General features: G+C 32.4%; 2 protein-coding genes across 2 annotated transcripts; both read left to right on the plus strand.

The window, feature by feature from the left end:
* LOC124941137 (serine/threonine-protein kinase SRK2A-like) lies at positions 1-4,246 on the plus strand. The gene is made up of 11 exons (XM_047481403.1): positions 1-112; positions 180-375; positions 443-750; positions 830-904; positions 984-1,085; positions 1,998-2,051; positions 2,133-2,225; positions 2,317-2,409; positions 3,217-3,321; positions 3,391-3,489; positions 3,849-4,246. The coding sequence occupies exons 3-11, from the start codon at positions 631-633 to the stop codon at positions 4,185-4,187; spliced, it is 1,080 nt and encodes a 359-aa protein (XP_047337359.1). The 5' UTR covers positions 1-112; positions 180-375; positions 443-630; the 3' UTR covers positions 4,188-4,246.
* A 1,774-nt stretch (positions 4,247-6,020) lies between these two features.
* On the plus strand, positions 6,021-16,677 carry LOC124941136 (ATP-dependent DNA helicase Q-like 4A). Its single transcript, XM_047481402.1, has 24 exons — positions 6,021-6,180; positions 6,266-6,427; positions 6,777-6,834; positions 7,232-7,642; positions 8,023-8,190; positions 8,256-8,762; positions 8,913-9,044; positions 9,915-10,001; positions 10,083-10,210; positions 10,898-11,018; positions 11,100-11,251; positions 11,317-11,452; positions 12,093-12,216; positions 12,287-12,357; positions 12,480-12,548; positions 12,778-12,906; positions 12,992-13,150; positions 13,323-13,403; positions 14,056-14,217; positions 14,302-14,357; positions 14,737-14,869; positions 15,105-15,199; positions 15,281-15,358; positions 16,082-16,677. The coding sequence occupies exons 1-24, from the start codon at positions 6,158-6,160 to the stop codon at positions 16,485-16,487; spliced, it is 3,648 nt and encodes a 1,215-aa protein (XP_047337358.1). The 5' UTR covers positions 6,021-6,157; the 3' UTR covers positions 16,488-16,677.
* Positions 16,678-17,255: the final 578 nt, after the last annotated feature.

Raw genomic sequence — 17,255 nt, forward strand, 5'->3', positions numbered from 1 at the left:
TCTTACTGAATATGCAGTCAGATACTGTTGATGATCCATCTTCTCTCTCCTCAATTAATACGTGTATATGGCTACTATGATGATGAACTGATGATCAACTGATCTAATCAAGGTAAAAATCTCACTGTTCTTTTGATTTCATTGAAATCTTTCCGATTCGGCTTTAATATTCCATGCAGAAACCGCGAATCTGATCTCTTACGATAAGGTGCGAACACAAGGAATTCGAATCTCCGGCGTAGCTGTTTTTTTGTAGAATATTTGGATCTCTAGGTTGATTTAGGGTTTCATGTTTGCTGAATGATGATCCATGCTCTTTCTCTCCTTCATATGGCCACTGTGATGATGAACTGATGATCAACTGATCTAATCAAGGTATAACTGTCACTGTTCTTTTGATTTCCTTGAAATCTTTCCGACTCCGCTTTATTAATCCATGCAGAAACCGCGAATCTGATCTCTTACGAGAAGTTGTGAAGACAAGGAATTCGAATCTTCGGCGTAGCTGTTTTTTGTAGAATATTTGGATCTCTCGGTTGATTTAGGGTTTGGTGTTTGCTGAATGTTGATAAGGTGTAACTGTATTAATTATTAGCTTAGTTCGTTTGTATTTGGAGATTTGAGAGGAGTATGGAGAAGTATGAGCTTGTGAAGGATATAGGAGCAGGGAATTTTGGTGTGGCGAGGTTGATGAGGAATAAGGAAACTAAAGAGCTTGTAGCTATGAAATACATCGAAAGAGGGAATAAGGTTAGTGAATTGTTTTACATTATCATGAGAAATCAACTTTTACTGATTGAATTGAGATTATACTTTTATATGGTTGTAGATTGATGAGAATGTTGCTAGGGAGATCATAAATCATAGATCATTGCGACATCCTAACATTATTCGGTTCAAAGAGGTCTGATATAATCTCTTTGACTATCTATTGTTTTACTATATATGGTTCATCAGTTCTGAAGTTGAGCTTTCATTTCTAGGTTGTTTTGACCCCAACTCATCTTGCTATTGTAATGGAATATGCTGCTGGTGGTGAACTCTTTGAACGTATCTGTACTGCAGGGCGATTCAGTGAAGATGAGGTTTTGTGATTCAATCTTGATCTCTGTTCGGATATGCGATTCAACTTCTTGATTGGTTTCTGCGTTTTTATTATTTTAGAAAAGGAAATTCCTTTTGTTAGATTTAGTAAAGGTAAACATTTAACAACTCATTAGGGTAGCTCAAGTGACAAGAGTCTTGCTTAAGAGACCGAAGGTCTCAGGTTCGATTTCCATTAAGAATGTTGAACTTTTCCGTTAGTCCATAAGGAACCCATATTCCAGGACCATACAAGCCTGGCTCATATACAGAACGTCGCGAAATAATACCCGGAGCAGGAAATTCAATTAACCGAGATTCAGAAGCTAAAAGTTAAATTAGGGACCATGACTAGCTTCCTAAAACATTAACAATTCTCATTTTCTATGTTCAAATCATCTTAGTTCCTCATCACCTTTTCAGAATCAATGGACATTCCTTGCATACTAGCCAATTGTTAAACTAGAAATTCCACTTTGAATAACTGCATAGTTTTGTACTTTCCAAATTTCACCATTGATTCTATTGTTGCTACCAAATATTATTGTATTCATTTCTTTCTGGATTTCATATATGCAAGCTCCAAATGTACACTTATATAAATGCGAGAAGAAAACTTGAATTTAGTTCTCATAATCATCTAGTCTTTGATCTTGTTCCACTCTTTAGGAGCATCTCCAATCATCATACATTCTTAGCAAAAAAATATCATACATTTATTGTTGGACCAAATTTAAGCCTCTTTCTTATTTTTTTTTACATTGACCTGCTTGGGAGTTTTATTTCAGATCAAACTTAGAAGCAAATATAACGAGTCTAGTTAACACAGCAGAAATATATATGAGATTTGTGTTTTAATGTGATATTCTACTTGGCTAAGCATTCCTTTGGGGTCTGTCTTTCAATATTTCCAGGCTAGATACTTTTTCCAGCAACTTATCTCAGGAGTCAGCTATTGTCATTCTCTGGTAATGGAATTTTAAGATACACTAACTTGTCTATATATCTACCTATTTTTGTAATTACCTAATATTTTGTGCATTCTACAGCAAATATGCCACAGAGATTTAAAGCTAGAGAATACCCTTTTAGATGGAAGCCCCGCCCCTCGCCTTAAAATTTGCGACTTTGGTTACTCGAAGGTTTGTATTTGAGTATATATAATTTGGTTGGTTCTAATTGCTCAAAATTTTAAAGCCATGATCATCACGCTGCTCTGTTTTCTTATTGTAGTCATCTTTACTGCATTCAAGACCCAAGTCCACTGTTGGCACTCCTGCATATATTGCCCCAGAAGTTCTATCTCGGAGAGAATATGATGGCAAGGTATGTTTTCGTTTTCATTGTATCATTTTATCACAAGAAATTCATTCTCTTTTATGTGGCTACGCATTGTTATCTTCCCATTCTCCCAGTCACGGAGATTGCTTTTGTTATCTTAGGTGTTGTTTGATAAATAAATCAATATTCATTATCAATCACTTATTCCATTAAATGATTCATATTATTACCTAAAATACCAAAATCCTTTGCTGGATTTGTAACACTTTAATATTATATATTTGGTCATTCGACCCTAATAATCAAAAGCCTCTGTTTTATTTTTTGTGTACGATTACAAGGGAATGTGTGAACACATGGTTATACCCAATTAAATCAAGCTCTATGCAATTTGAAAGGATTCAGAAGATTTTTTACAGTAAGTCCAGACCGGTTAGAATCCTTAACAACTCGATCCTCGTTACTCTAGCATCTCTTTTTCATTGTTTTCTTGTTGCTCATTCAATTTTTGTCTGTCTGTAACTTGGTTCATTTTATCTAACGACATTTATAAAAGACCCTTCATTAAAAAAAAAGGTCCTCCAAAAGTATTTTTTGTAGCTTCTCCTCCAATACTCTCGAGTCTGAAACCTGCTTCATACTTGCATTACATGTTCTATCTATGACTTTAGACAGAACTTCACTACTTAAATACAATTTTTTACCTTTGAAACCTTCGCACTAAGATTTGAGATGATAATTCAACACTACTTTCACCCTTGTTTATTCACCTAGAAAAGAAAGTAACATTTTGAGCTTGTTTTCGTAGTCTTCACTTAAAAAGTTCTTCCATTTTGTCTGCATGATTTATAGTTAGCTGATGTCTGGTCCTGTGGGGTGACTCTTTATGTTATGCTTGTTGGGGCATACCCTTTTGAAGATCAACAAGACCCGAGAAATTTCAGGAAAACCATTCAGGTAAGCATATTATTGTCTTTTTTCTTTCGAATCCTCCATGTCTTTGACATTTTAAACTGCATTTTGTAGCGGATAATGGCTATTCAATACAAGATTCCAGATTATGTACATGTCTCCCAAGATTGTAGGCACCTCCTTTCTCGGATATTTGTCGCTAATCCATTGAGGGTATGTATCCGTAATTTAAGAATTGTTGACTTCATTTTTATGATATTCTCTAGCTCATCAAAATCTAATAACCTATACATCAATTAAGGTTATTTGAAGATAACCACTTAGTGATTCAAATAACCCTAAATCAAACAAGACCTTGGAGTTTGTTTGAACTTTTTTCTTTTGCAGTTAAATAAAAACATTTGATGAAAAATATGGTTTATATGTGTTAAATGACTAAAATATTATAAAAAATAATTGTATTTTAGTAATTTGGTTGATTGTTTAAAGAATTTAATGTAATTAGTTGATGATGGGATAGAAACCATAACAATCTTTATTTTTGTAACGACGATCATTTCCTGTTTTTGTAGAGGATCAGTATCGAGGAAATCAAACGCCACCCTTGGTTTCTGAAGAACCTACCAAGAGAGTTAACTGAAGCAAATCAGGCAATGTATTATAGAAGAGAAAACCCTACATATTCCCTCCAGAGTGTGGAGGAGATCATGAAAATAGTGGAAGAGGCCAAGATTCCACCTCCAGTTTCGCGTTCGATTGGAGGCTTCGGGTGGGGAATCGAGGAAGATGACGATGGCGAAGATGATCCAGAGGAGGAGGAGGAAGAAGATGACGACGATGAAGAAGATGAGTATGATAAGAGGGTCAAGGAGGTTCATGCAAGTGGGGAATTTCACAATTTACTCCAATAGAAATTCTAAGTTGATTAAATTATTGTTCAATATTGAGTGTGAGTGTCATTTGGTTGTTATAAAAAAGGATAAAAAAACTGCTTCAAATCATGTTTGGACTTGAAAATAATTAATGTGTAAATGTATTTGATAGTTTTGTTGGTGTAATCTATATTATTGACAGTGGTGGTGGTGTTATGACTCAGATAAAGGCTCAATTGAAAACAATTTTTTTAAGCTATATTATCGATCAATCCTACGGTGAATTTGCTAAATTTTATGTTATGTTTGATCGTTGGTAAATATTTTATTGTTGATCCCAAATGGTTAATTTCGTTGTGTTTCGGGTTTATGTTATGTTTGATCGTTGGAAAATATTTCATTGTTGCTCCCAAATGGTTAATCTCGTTGTGTTTCGGGTCTATTTGTAGATAAAGTTAACAATAGTGTTTTTATTTATTTTATTTTTTAATTAAATTTGAGTCTAAGTTTGAAAAAAATATATATTAATTTTATTATAAATGTAAGTATATTATTACATATTTATATTTTATAGTCTAATTTCAGACATCAATATAAATATAAAGTGGTTTTATATGACTAATTATACCATTTTTTTACTTTTACCTTCATATATTATAAATGACAGAAAACTATCAAAAATAATTTATGATGACGTTAAAATTTCTTATTTACCAACTAAGAACATGGTTAAACTCAACTAAAAATTTATAATCAAAGATAAATAAATATTTATTCTAATAAATATGTTTTAATCCGTTTATAACTACTTTAAACTTAAATAAAAAAATCTTAAACATTAGAGCTTGTTTTATGTTAGTTATTTGAAAATTTTATTAAAAAAGAATTATTTAATAAAAAAATAAATTATTGAATTTTTAATTAATTGTAATATTTATTTTTATATAATTTTTTTTTTATAAAAATAAAGTAAAAATATATTAATATTTTAATTGATTAAATAAATCTCAATTCCAGTTCAAACCTAAAAATTATTTAAAAAAAAAAAAAAGTTAAACTCGATTTAAAATATAAAATAAAATTTTAGAACGAAATTTGAGTTTAATTTATGAAATCGCCTATATTACATACCGCGCGATTATTTGAAAACCCTTTTCCCTGCCGCGCCCGCCTTTCTCTATCCCCATCGCACCCAGATTTCCGAACGCACACACAAAAGCTGTATCAACAGTCTTCACTTCCAGAAATCACATCGCCGGTCTCTCAATAATCCCCCGATAGCTTCAGCAGTTAATCTGATTCCGTCATTTCCTGGTAAATTTATCTTTTGCATCGATTTACGAACCATTTCATACATTCAATCGAAATATGAGTTGCGCATTCATTCTCAACCTAAGTTTCGAATGTTTTGATAAGAGAACATGATATTTTGTTAAAAATGTGACCTAATTGAGTGTAATTTGCTTTGTGATTGAGGAAGTATCGAACGAGGAGAAAAACGATGTGTTTAGAATCATTATCATACAAGGGAGCTGCAATCTTAATGCTTTTGTTATTTCGTTCTCTGTGTAATTTTCTGCTCGTGGTGGTTATTAACTATCGTATCTTTGTCCTGCACTGTGATTGAACTGAGAATTGTTCATAAAACTTTCCTAGTATGGACGGGCATTAAATATATAAATCATCAAAATCATCAGATTTATACATATTCGTATATTAGTGCTGACCAGTATAGATGTGTTTTGGAGCTTATTGAATGTTCATATTCATGAGGAAATAATCAGCACTATTTGATGACTATTTGATGAATGATGATGTTCTCTATACACCATCTTTATTATTAATATTGTTATTATTAAACTTAGATTGATTTAAGATATCTGCTCATTTCAGGACTTAAGAAATTGGTTTGGACATGAAATAAACCATGGTTAGTAGGTCTGTACTTCTTGATTTGTTCTCTTTTGTGACAAAAGAACACGTACAACTCTGAAGAGAGATGTTAGTCAATGACGAAAGGGAATCACATGAGGTAGGGACTTGTAGATTCTTCTTTGGATATCTTCTTCCTTAATTTTAGAATTAATGATTTTTGTTCTTGTTTTGGTGATACAAAGTCAAACAGATATAACCAAATTTTTTGGTACTGTTGAAAAATGTCCCAAGGATAACTGGTCCCAACATGCAAGTGCTCTTGCTAAGATTTCCAACCAAAATAGCGGATTGACTTCAAACTTCCTTTTCTCACCGTTAATACAAAGGCCACCAAGCGACATTAGGTATGTAATTTTGTTATGTTACGAGACAATAAATGCACATATTGCAGATATCTCACCATTTACCTGTAATGGTGGATTTGTACCGTTTTATATGTGTTTGTTTTCCTCCTCTCATAATGGACTCAAGTTGATAGATTCCTCTTTATATTTTCTATATATCAGGAGTGCTTTCTTAGGTTAAGTACAGTTTCAATGCTTACCATAAATTATTAATTGATATTTGCTTAAATGCTTGTTTAGTTTATTTCCATTTTTATTGGAAATGAAAAAAATACAGGTACTGAAACCCATCTGTTGCTTTACTTTTACTGTTATATTCTTATTTTGCTTTTATTTTTATTTCTTTTAGGCCTATGGATTGTCAGATTCTGAATGGTCAGATGATGCAAGGCCTGCACCTTGAAAAGGTATGCAGTTGTTCTGTGTTTGGAGTTTTCTTTTGTAATTAATAGATTAACATGACATGCCTCATCTACTTTGTTCTTATTGATTTATTGTTCCTCGTGACATTCTCTTGTTATTATCGTAAACAAATGTTTTAATGTTATGGTAAGTCATTGCCTGTTTTCTTTATGCACAGTTTCTTTCTTTCCATGTACTCGTCTCATGCCGTTGTCATTCCCTCCTTTGGTGTATGCTCTACTTTCTTCTCCTTCTGTGGGTTGCTGTAGTATAAGTGAGACATGTTTTGTAAATTTCACAGTTCCAATCAATTATCTTCTTGTTCTCATTCAGAGATGAAAAAATTGCTGTTGATTAATTTTCCTAGTTTTGATCATTGTTCCTATGTGTTATTTATGACAGGCCTGGCAAGTTCTTTCCAACAGTCTGTCTACCAGAAGTTATGTCAAACCTGGAAAAAGTGTCCCTTTTGTTAAAAATGCTTCCTTGGCGTTGCCCAAAAGAGGAGTTACTAAAATAAATGCATATGAATCCTCAGAAGCTGTGCAAACACACAACAACGTGTTCACAGCAAATAGCCCAGTTGGAGAATCCCCAAGCTGCTTTGGAAATTCTTCTAAACCTCAGTCTCATAATCTTGTAATAAGTGGAGATGTTAAAGGCAAACAGATTTACAGTTCTGGATTGGTGCCAGGAAACTCTCATGTAAAACTTTCAAATAGTATACCTAGTAATCACGTGGCCCATGGAATGGAAGTTGAAGGCTCTGGTGTTGCTTTTTCTGATGACATTGATGATGATGCTATCCTTGAGGTAAAACTAGTTGACATCACCTTCTTGTTGATTCCAGCTATATTTTTTCTCCCTGTTTCACCATGCCCCCTGACTATGTCAAACAATATATTTCCCTATGGTTCTATGCAAAGCCAATCAAATTTGACTGAAAAATTCTTAAAAGGCACTAAGATTCTGCTGGTCTTAAACGCAGTACATTTACTGTACATCAGCAAAGGTGCATAAGTTATTGTTTTCATGTTCCATTAAAACTTAAAACATTTCTTAAGTTCTACTGGATGGCTTAACAAACTGTAAACTAGAACATTCTTAAATAGAATCATCAATATGAACTTTATAGAATATTTATAGATTGTCTTGTTTAAATTCAAGTTTCTCATACCATTTCTATTTTCCAGAATATCGATGTTGACCAAATTGTACAGGAGCACTACCAATCATGCACACCCCAATCTATTTCTAGGACTCCTTCTGTTTCTCCCTTGATCAATGAAAACAATGTGTTTAGGCGCGAAGATTTGTCTTTCCCAGTAGAACTACAGGAGAACTGCATGCATGGTTCAATGGTATATCTTTACTGTGTTTCATCTTAACTCCTATAATCTTCTTCTCATTATTGAACTTGATACAGCTAGGATTATGTCCACAATCCTCAAATCATTTACAAGACATGAAGGACAAGCTAATTGCCATAGCAAATGAGCTTCTTGATAATGTTACTAACCTGTCTTCAGAAGATATTGAGAAGCTTCGCCAAGAAAGGTTGCATTTGAAAAAACAGTCTCAAGAGCTTGAGAAGTATCTTCGTGCTAAGGTGGCGAATGAGGAAAGACAGAAATCACAATTTTCTGCATCCACAGCCTCTCATATGGCCTCCGAGTATCAAACTCCAACATCTACATTCAAGCTAGATTCAAGACGATTTGAATCTGAGGGTTTCATGAATAGTGGCAGTAATATTCATGATATGTGGAATCCACCATCATTGCCAGTATCTTCTGTAGATCGGCCTGGTTCTACATTGTTCCCCACGGAAAGGGAAACTTATGTTCCAAAGTATGTTGATGTTAAATATATTGAAGGTTCGATTGATGCAAAGTGGCAAAGTCGTGATTTCCATTGGACAAGGAAGTTGGAGGTGTGATTATTTTCTGAAGTTATCAAAACTTTTGTATGAAACATGTTTATAAGATTTTTTTAGCCTTCTTATTGCCAACTGTTCACAATGAATGTGTAGTCATGTACTGGAAATGTTTTTGATTATTTCTGTTTCTTTGTCCATTTCCAGGAAAATAACAAGAGAGTGTTTGGTAATAACTCTTTCCGCCCCAATCAGAGGGAGATTATCAATGCCACAATGAGTGGACATGATGTTTTTGTTCTTATGCCAACTGGAGGAGGAAAAAGTCTTACATATCAGGTAAGTGTTTTTCTTTTTGGAACAAACTATTTCGTTTAGTTTTTTATTCTGTTTCTCAGTAATGTTGAAGATTTGCCTATCAAAACATTGCAGTTGGTGACGATTCTATTTAATACAAAATTTACCTTTTCAATTTTCTTTTTAAGATTCACCTAATGAATTCTAATTATAGAAAAAATAATCCTGGACTTGTAATGTTTTTGGACTTCTCAGTCTCTTACTTTATTTACTGTTCTGTTTTTGATAGGATTTTGTTTTGAGGTATTCTGCTAGGAAATAATTGAGAGTAGAACTCTAATGAATTGGGTATGAGAGTGTAGAACAACTATCAAGTCATCATTTCATTTCCATTCATAAAATCCTATAGAAGACTAATCATCTATTTATACACATTATTAATCAAGAATACCAATTGTACCCTTTATTTATCTTCTAACCAATACTTAAGGGACTACTTTACATATCTATCTTCAAGAACTATTCCCCTCTGTTATACTAACCCTAAGACATGCTACATATTCCTCGTGGATCAGTTTTCAATTAACAAACAATTTTCTGGTCACAAAATTCACATGTACATTAAAATTTCCATTCTTGTAACATATCAAACAATCTTCATAATCAAATGGGAGGTATGTATGACAAACATAAATTTGTGTTACCAATTAACCCTCTCAAATCCTTTTCTTATTTTATTGATCTAAATAGTTTGAACTATGTGGAAATACAAATAAATATTTTATTGATAAAGAACTTGTTGCCTATATGTATAATCTACATAAATTAAGAATAAGGAACTCAAATTCATAATATAATCACATCCAAATCGGAATAATATTCTAAATAAAAGCCTATGCTATCTGCTTGCAGCTTCCTGCTCTTGTTGGATCAGGCATAACCTTAGTGATTTCTCCCCTTGTTTCACTTATTCAAGATCAGATAATGCACCTATTGCAGGTATTTCTTGTCTATTATCAATTTAGCTATCTTCCTTTCATGTTTGATTAAATGTATTTGATCTTTCTATTGATTCTGCAGGCAAATATACCTGCCACTTATTTAAGTGCCAATATGGAATGGGCAGAGCAACAGGAGATCTTTAGGGAGCTTTCCTCAGATTACTGCACATACAAACTCTTGTATGTCACACCTGAGAAAGTTGCAAGGTGAGTATGCAGCTGAAACAATGAAGGTTTAGTTATGCTAGAGAATGAACTCTTTAGATGCTGCAAATGTGACATAACATATTACGTGCAATTTTGAACACATGCACTTTTCAGATTAATACATTGATCCCTTCTTGACTAATACTTTGATTATGTGTTCAACCATAAGTTGTTAGGATAGAGATACAAGGGGAAAGGGTTAGGGCTAATGCCATATGATTGAAGTATGCGATTAATAGTGGATACTAATAGAATAGTATAAATAAACTAGTATTGTTATGTTGTAGACTTGTAGTTAAGCAAAAAAACAATTGAATACTCTTTTAAAGTTTATCTCTCTCGTTTCTCCCAAATGTAATTCTCCCTTCCATCTATATATACTATTCTATTAGTAACTTCTACTAACCGCCATTAACAGCATACTACAACCATATGACATTAGCCCTAACCTTTTTCTCTCGTATCAGATAACTAACAATATGCAGATGGTGCTAGTAGATGAGCTTGACTGTAAAACATTTAATTTCTCATACTCCTAGGTTGAGCTATATGTTGCAAGATTTATTAGGCAAGAAGTTGTTAAAGTTCTGGCATGGAATTGAGTAATTACTTCTTATCTAGGATTTCTTGCAGAGATTGCAGTTCCTATTCTGTAACTTATAAGAGAAAGATATTTCAATAATGCAGGAGTGATGTCTTACTTCGACATTTGGAGAAACTACATGCTCGTGAATTGCTTTCTAGGATTGTCATTGACGAAGCACATTGTGTAAGCCAATGGGGACATGACTTTAGACCAGATTACCAGGTTAGAGACAAACCAAATGACGGGAAACTTTGATGAAAAATACATGTATCCTTAAGCACTTTTACTGTAATTGTTTTGTAGTGCCTTGGTCTCCTGAAACAGAAGTTCCCAACAACACCAGTGTTGGCTTTGACTGCAACTGCCACAGCTAGTGTAAAGGAAGATGTTGTACAGGCCCTTGGCCTTGTTAACTGTATTGTATTCAGACAAAGTTTCAATCGTCCGAATTTATGGTCAGTCTTCAAATAATATAGTATTTTCTACAGAAGTTGAAATGACACCGGGTTGGATTTTACAGGTATTCTATTATTCCCAAGACCAAAAAGTGTATGGAGGACATTGACAAGTTCATTAGAGAGAACCATTTCGATGAGTGTGGTATTATTTATTGTCTCTCAAGATTGGATTGTGAAAAAGTTGCCGAAAAGCTACAGGTTCTTCTCCCATCCTTGTAATTATTTCATATAGGATTCTACCAACAAGTTTTTCTTATCCGGAAAACTCGGTATTTTGAATGTTATACAAACTGTGTTATTCCTTTATATTATATTTTCTGTATATTAGGTCAAATAAGTGGATGCTTTATGGTAGCTATAGTGTTTCGAAATGGTGAAACACGGTTGTTTTGTTAACTTATTGAGAAATAAATTAGTTTCATCTCATTTCCTCTGTTTGTTCCACTTTTATGGTCCTTCCACCCTCTCCCCATAAAAGACAGTAGTACCATTTCTTTCATAAAAACAGTAATTGTTTGCAAAGTGATTTTTTTAGCACAAAGAGTCTAAAATTATATAATCATATTCTACTGCAGAGTCCCACATTAGGAGTCATGTGTCTTGTTTTGTATTGGAGATGACTACAAGTTACTGGATTATGATTTCTGCTTTGACTTTTTGGTTGCTAAATACCAACCGAATTTGTGAAAATTTATGGTATTTACATTAGACTATTTAATGGTATGTACACTATTCATGTCTTTTTCTGCACCTGTAGCAGCTGGATAGGTTGGTACACCAAATATCAGTATAATGCTTGTATGCTTAATTATCACTCAAAAAAGGCTACTTGCTACAGGAATATGGGCACAAAGCAACTTTTTACCATGGTAGTATGGACCCTTCTCAAAGGGCTTTAGTTCAGACACAGTGGAGCAAAGATGAGATCAATATAATATGTGCTACAGTTGCATTTGGGATGGGTATGGTTCATTTTCATTTTTTGAGTCATACAAGCTTTTAGATGCATTTGTGTTGACATCAATGTTTCAGGCATCAACAAACCGGATGTTCGATTTGTCATTCATCACTCCGTTCCTAAATCCATTGAAGGATACCATCAGGTTTAGCTGGCAAGAGACCATGGTGTCTTTATAAGATTACTTTGATAGAACAAGAAGATACTTCTTGGTCACATTTTGCTAAATATATAACCAAACATTGTCTTCCACTTATTCTTTTTTAGGAGTGTGGCCGGGCTGGTAGAGATGGTCTCCGCTCATCTTGTATTTTGTACTATAACTACGGTGATTATGTAAGTCATTGTCTATTACCCATCTCATATACCTTTACTTTACTTTTATAACATTTTAAAATGTTGTATATAAAGAATATTTTAATCATTTAACCTTAGCAATCCACATTTTCACCAAAATTTAAGTCGGAGAATTTCATAAAAATCTACATCATACAAGGTCCTAATGTGACTACAGCCTTTTCATTTAAGAAAATTCTGTTTTAGTATTCTAGTTCATTTTATGCAGATCAGGGTCAAACATATGATTACTCAAGGAGGGGCGGAGCAGAGTTCAGCATCTTATGGAGGTAGTCGTACCAATACGACCAGTTCTGGAAGGATAATGGAAACAAATACTGAGAATCTTCGGAAAATGGTACAGGGCACAAACATTTTTTTTATGTTTATGCCAGCACAAGTCAGATAATTTTCCTTGTGAACTGACTAGATCCACAAATCAGGTCAGTTATTGTGAAAACGATGTTGAATGTCGACGTCTTCTACAACTCATTCATTTAGGGGAGAAATTTGATTCTGTCAACTGCAAGAAAACATGTGACAATTGCTCCAAGATGAAAGAACTAGTTGAGAAGGACGTGACTGAGATTGCAAAGCAATTGGTAGGCAATTAACTTTTCTTTATTTTAGTTGCTGAAATCACATTAGCCCTTTAAAGGAGCTTCTTCTGTATTATCAATACTATTTCTTTATTAATTTACTCAAACTGGCGATTATACATCTTTTCTAGTGCATGGATTATGTTTACTTATTCTGGCTCATTGTTTTGTTTAGGTTGAGTTGGTGAAGTTAGCAGGACAAAAGTTCTCATCATCTCATATCTTAGATGTTTTCAGAGGTTCCCTGAGCCAAAATGTAAGTTCTCCAAGGTTATGTTTGGTTTTGGTCAAGACTGGAACTAAAGTTTAGGGTCCAATTTCAAGAGCTTGCCCCCTGTGTAGGTTTTTTTTTTCTAATATACCAATAATTTGGGGGAAAACTTGTTTGATGAAAATGTTGATTATTATTATTATTATTAAAAGGTAAACTTTTCATTGAATTGATTGAAGGAATGCGAGAAGCTGTCAAATTTTACAAAAGGGAGGGGAAAGCAGGGGAACAAAGACTGAAAAAAAGAAAATTAAATCCTAATTAAATGTTGGTTAAATGATTATTTTGTGTTCTTTCAGTTAAATGATTAAAATATTAGAATATTTAAAATTAAAAAATAGTTCATGATTTGATTGATATGGCATAATCCAAATAACCTTTCATCATTCAGGCCCAAATCCTTTATTTGTTTGATTACTTAATAAAGAATTGAAATTAAATGTATATGATTTTTTAAGTAGTTTCAACCATTGCTCCTATTTTGAAATTGTAATTCTGTGATATCTCCAAACATGAGAATTGAATTGTAATTCTAGTTCCAATTCCAATTATCAACATCCAAACATAGACCAAGTGTGTTGTACATTATTTCTACATTTGAGTAAATTGTACTTGTTTGATTGATATCAAAATCCAGGTGAAGAAACAACGACACGAAACTCTGAGCTTGCATGGAGCTGGGAAACATATAGATAAAGGGGAAGCCTCTCGGATACTTCACCATCTTGTTGTTGAGGATATTCTACTGGAGGATGTTAAGAAGAGTGATGTTTATGGCTCTGTCACCTCCATACTAAAGGTAAAATCTTGATTTGGTTCCCATCTATTACAGGGGTAGTGTTATTTAGGATCCTAATAAAATATAGTTTGGACTTCTTTATAGGTAAATCAACCCAAGGCTTACAATCTATATGCTGGTATTCAGAAAATTAAGTTAAGGTTTGTGACTTTTTTTTTATTTCTCAATCAATATTTGTTTTGTTGTCTTCTGTACTTAGAATTCCCCTTGAATCCTTTCTTATTATTGTTGCTGTTACTTCTGTCATTCTCATTTTGTGTTTTAGAGAATAAGTTGCAAATCAACTTCACTTTTAGTTTCACGAGGTATAAGATTTTTTTAGATTATGATCCATGTTATATTGTGATTTTTGTTGCATCGTTTGTTATATAAATCAATTAATAGAATCATGATCCAAATTATCGTGTAATTGTTTTTCTTCATTTGGTAGAAAGGTATATTTTTATAATGATTAGATTATTTTGTAGATCATTCTGTTTTTTGACATACATTTTTTTTTACTGTGATACCAACTGTCAGATTCCATTCCTCTCTTAAACAATCTAAACTGAGCAAAACTGATGCAACTCCGGCAAAAGGATCATTAACATCTGGAAAACAAAGTCCATCACTTGTGGAGACTCCTGCACAAACTCAACAAGAAACCGACTCTGTATGTTTTAAGTGCAGTATTATAGCTTATTTGATCTTGGGTTATGAATGAAAAAATGGATTATTTGTGTTAAATTATTAAAATGTCTTCTCGTATTTTGAATGTTTTAAAGGATAGGTGATGTGATAAATGTTTTTTTAATTAATCAAATAACCCAAGATCAAACAAACTCTTAGACTTTCTCTGGCTACTCAAATCCATTGTGATTGTGCTTAATATGAATAACTTCATATAGAATCTCTCTGCCAAGCTTTACACGGCTCTAAGAAGACTTCGAACTGTTCTCCTTAAAGAAGCTGGAGATGGAGTCATGGCCTACCACATATTCGGGTTCATTCTCATTCCCTCTTTTTTCAAAAGAATTATAATTTTTTTAACATTATGGTTGACGGATTTGTTTTTTTTTGGTAGAAATGCGACATTGCATCAGATCAGCAAGATAATTCCCATGACTAAGGAAGAACTACTAGAGATCCATGGCATTGGCAAGTATGTTATAGTTTCAATGTTTCTTTATATATGATTTAAGTTAAATCTCTATTTCAATATGCACTACATATTTATAATTGCTAGAACTTATCTGGAAAAATCTAGGTTATGAAATCAAAATCTTGTTTGATGAAAAAGTAGGTTCTTTGGGTTAACTTACTAAACTGTCCTTTGTAATTAAAATTTTAATTTTATAAAAAAAATAAAGTAAAGATATTTAACACTTTGAATTAAGTAATCTAATAGTTGAAAAGATAAGTGATATGTTAAAAGTTTTTTTATAAAATAACCTAAGATTAAATAAAAGTGGTTGATTTGGATCAAATGACCAAAATATCCTTAGTGATTTAAATTATTTGATTAATAAGTGAATCCAAACAAACATCAAACAAGCCTATGTATAAAAATTAGGCTTGTTTGATTTGAGGTTATTTGAATAGTCTTATTTGATGTAAGTTATAAAAATTAGGTTATTTGGGTAAAAAAACATTAGACTTTGTGTCATGTTTTAATATTATTAGAGTAAATTGTAATTGTTTTTATTCTTTATATTTTATTTAGAGAAAAACCCTTTAGGTAGTTTCAATGATGAAAGGTTTGGAATTACAGATTATTCCTAACAGATAAAATTCTCTCAAGATATAGACATAAGAACATTTGTATCGATCCTTCAATTCCATATAAAGTTGTAATTAATGTTGGTGGTTGTTAATTGAAATACAGTGTAAAGGCTAACAAGTATGGAGATCGAGTTTTAGAAACAATTGAAGCGACGATAAAGGAACATAATAATAATAATAGTACAGATAAGAACAGCAGCAATGACAGTACAGATTCAGCAAAGAGGAGAAGAAGGGGAAAAGAAAACGACGATTTCATGGATGAAAGTACCAACAGGTCTAAGAAAAGAGCGACGAAAAAGCCAATCAAATCGAAGGAGGAAGCCATTGATCATATCGAGTTGGATGAATATAATGATTGTATTAATGCCTTTGTAGATTTTGATGAATCCAACTTGGATAATGACATTGAGATGATTAATGAGTCGCACTGTAATAACGACAACAATAACAACGTGAATGTTGGAGGGAGGATGCTGCCGATGTGGTCTGAATCGACGAGAAGATAGTATGAAAGGTAAATTATGATGATGAATAATGATTTGATCTTTTTTCTAACTTGTTGGTAAGTTGTTTACTTTGATGAAATAAATTCGATGAGAAAGTTAAGGTAATTTGTTAATCTTGTTTTTGTATTCTTTTTAGATTGTTGTTTAGAAGTTGTAATGAATCATTTGCACATATAAGGATACTCTTGTAACAAAATAGTTAATGTATAAGTTCCAAAAATGAGATTAATATAAGTCATTTGAAGATTATTAATATAATTTTTTTATTAAAATGTTATGTTTTTATGAAAGGTAAAGTTTAAAAAAAATAAGAAAATAATGTAAGAATTTTAAATATGAATATAAACTTTTGTTTAGATGAAAAGCCTGTATTTAATATTAATCATTGAATAATTTTATATTATATGTTTTTAAATTTTTATATAAAATATTAAGTTTCTATTCTTAAATATATTTAATTATTAAATCTTATTTAAAAATAATACTGAAATATTTCTTAATAAATATACTCTTTAAAAGATTGAATTTTTATATATTTTTTTGTTTAAATATATTAAGAGATGTTTTTTCAAAAAAAATTTCGGTTCTAGCTATTTCGCACCGAAAGATGTAATTTTCTTATTGAATGTCAAATTTTCTTATTGGATGTCAAAGTTCGACCTTAGAAGCTAAAAGGTAAGTTAAATCCATTTCCCGAGTTTTGGATTTTTAAGTCGAACCTCTGGAAGATGCTGCAAGAATTAAGTCGAACCTCGGGAAGATGCTGCA

The sequence above is a fragment of the Impatiens glandulifera genome, chromosome 6 (genome assembly GCF_907164915.1).
Source record: "Impatiens glandulifera chromosome 6, dImpGla2.1, whole genome shotgun sequence".
NCBI lineage: Eukaryota > Viridiplantae > Streptophyta > Magnoliopsida > Ericales > Balsaminaceae > Impatiens > Impatiens glandulifera.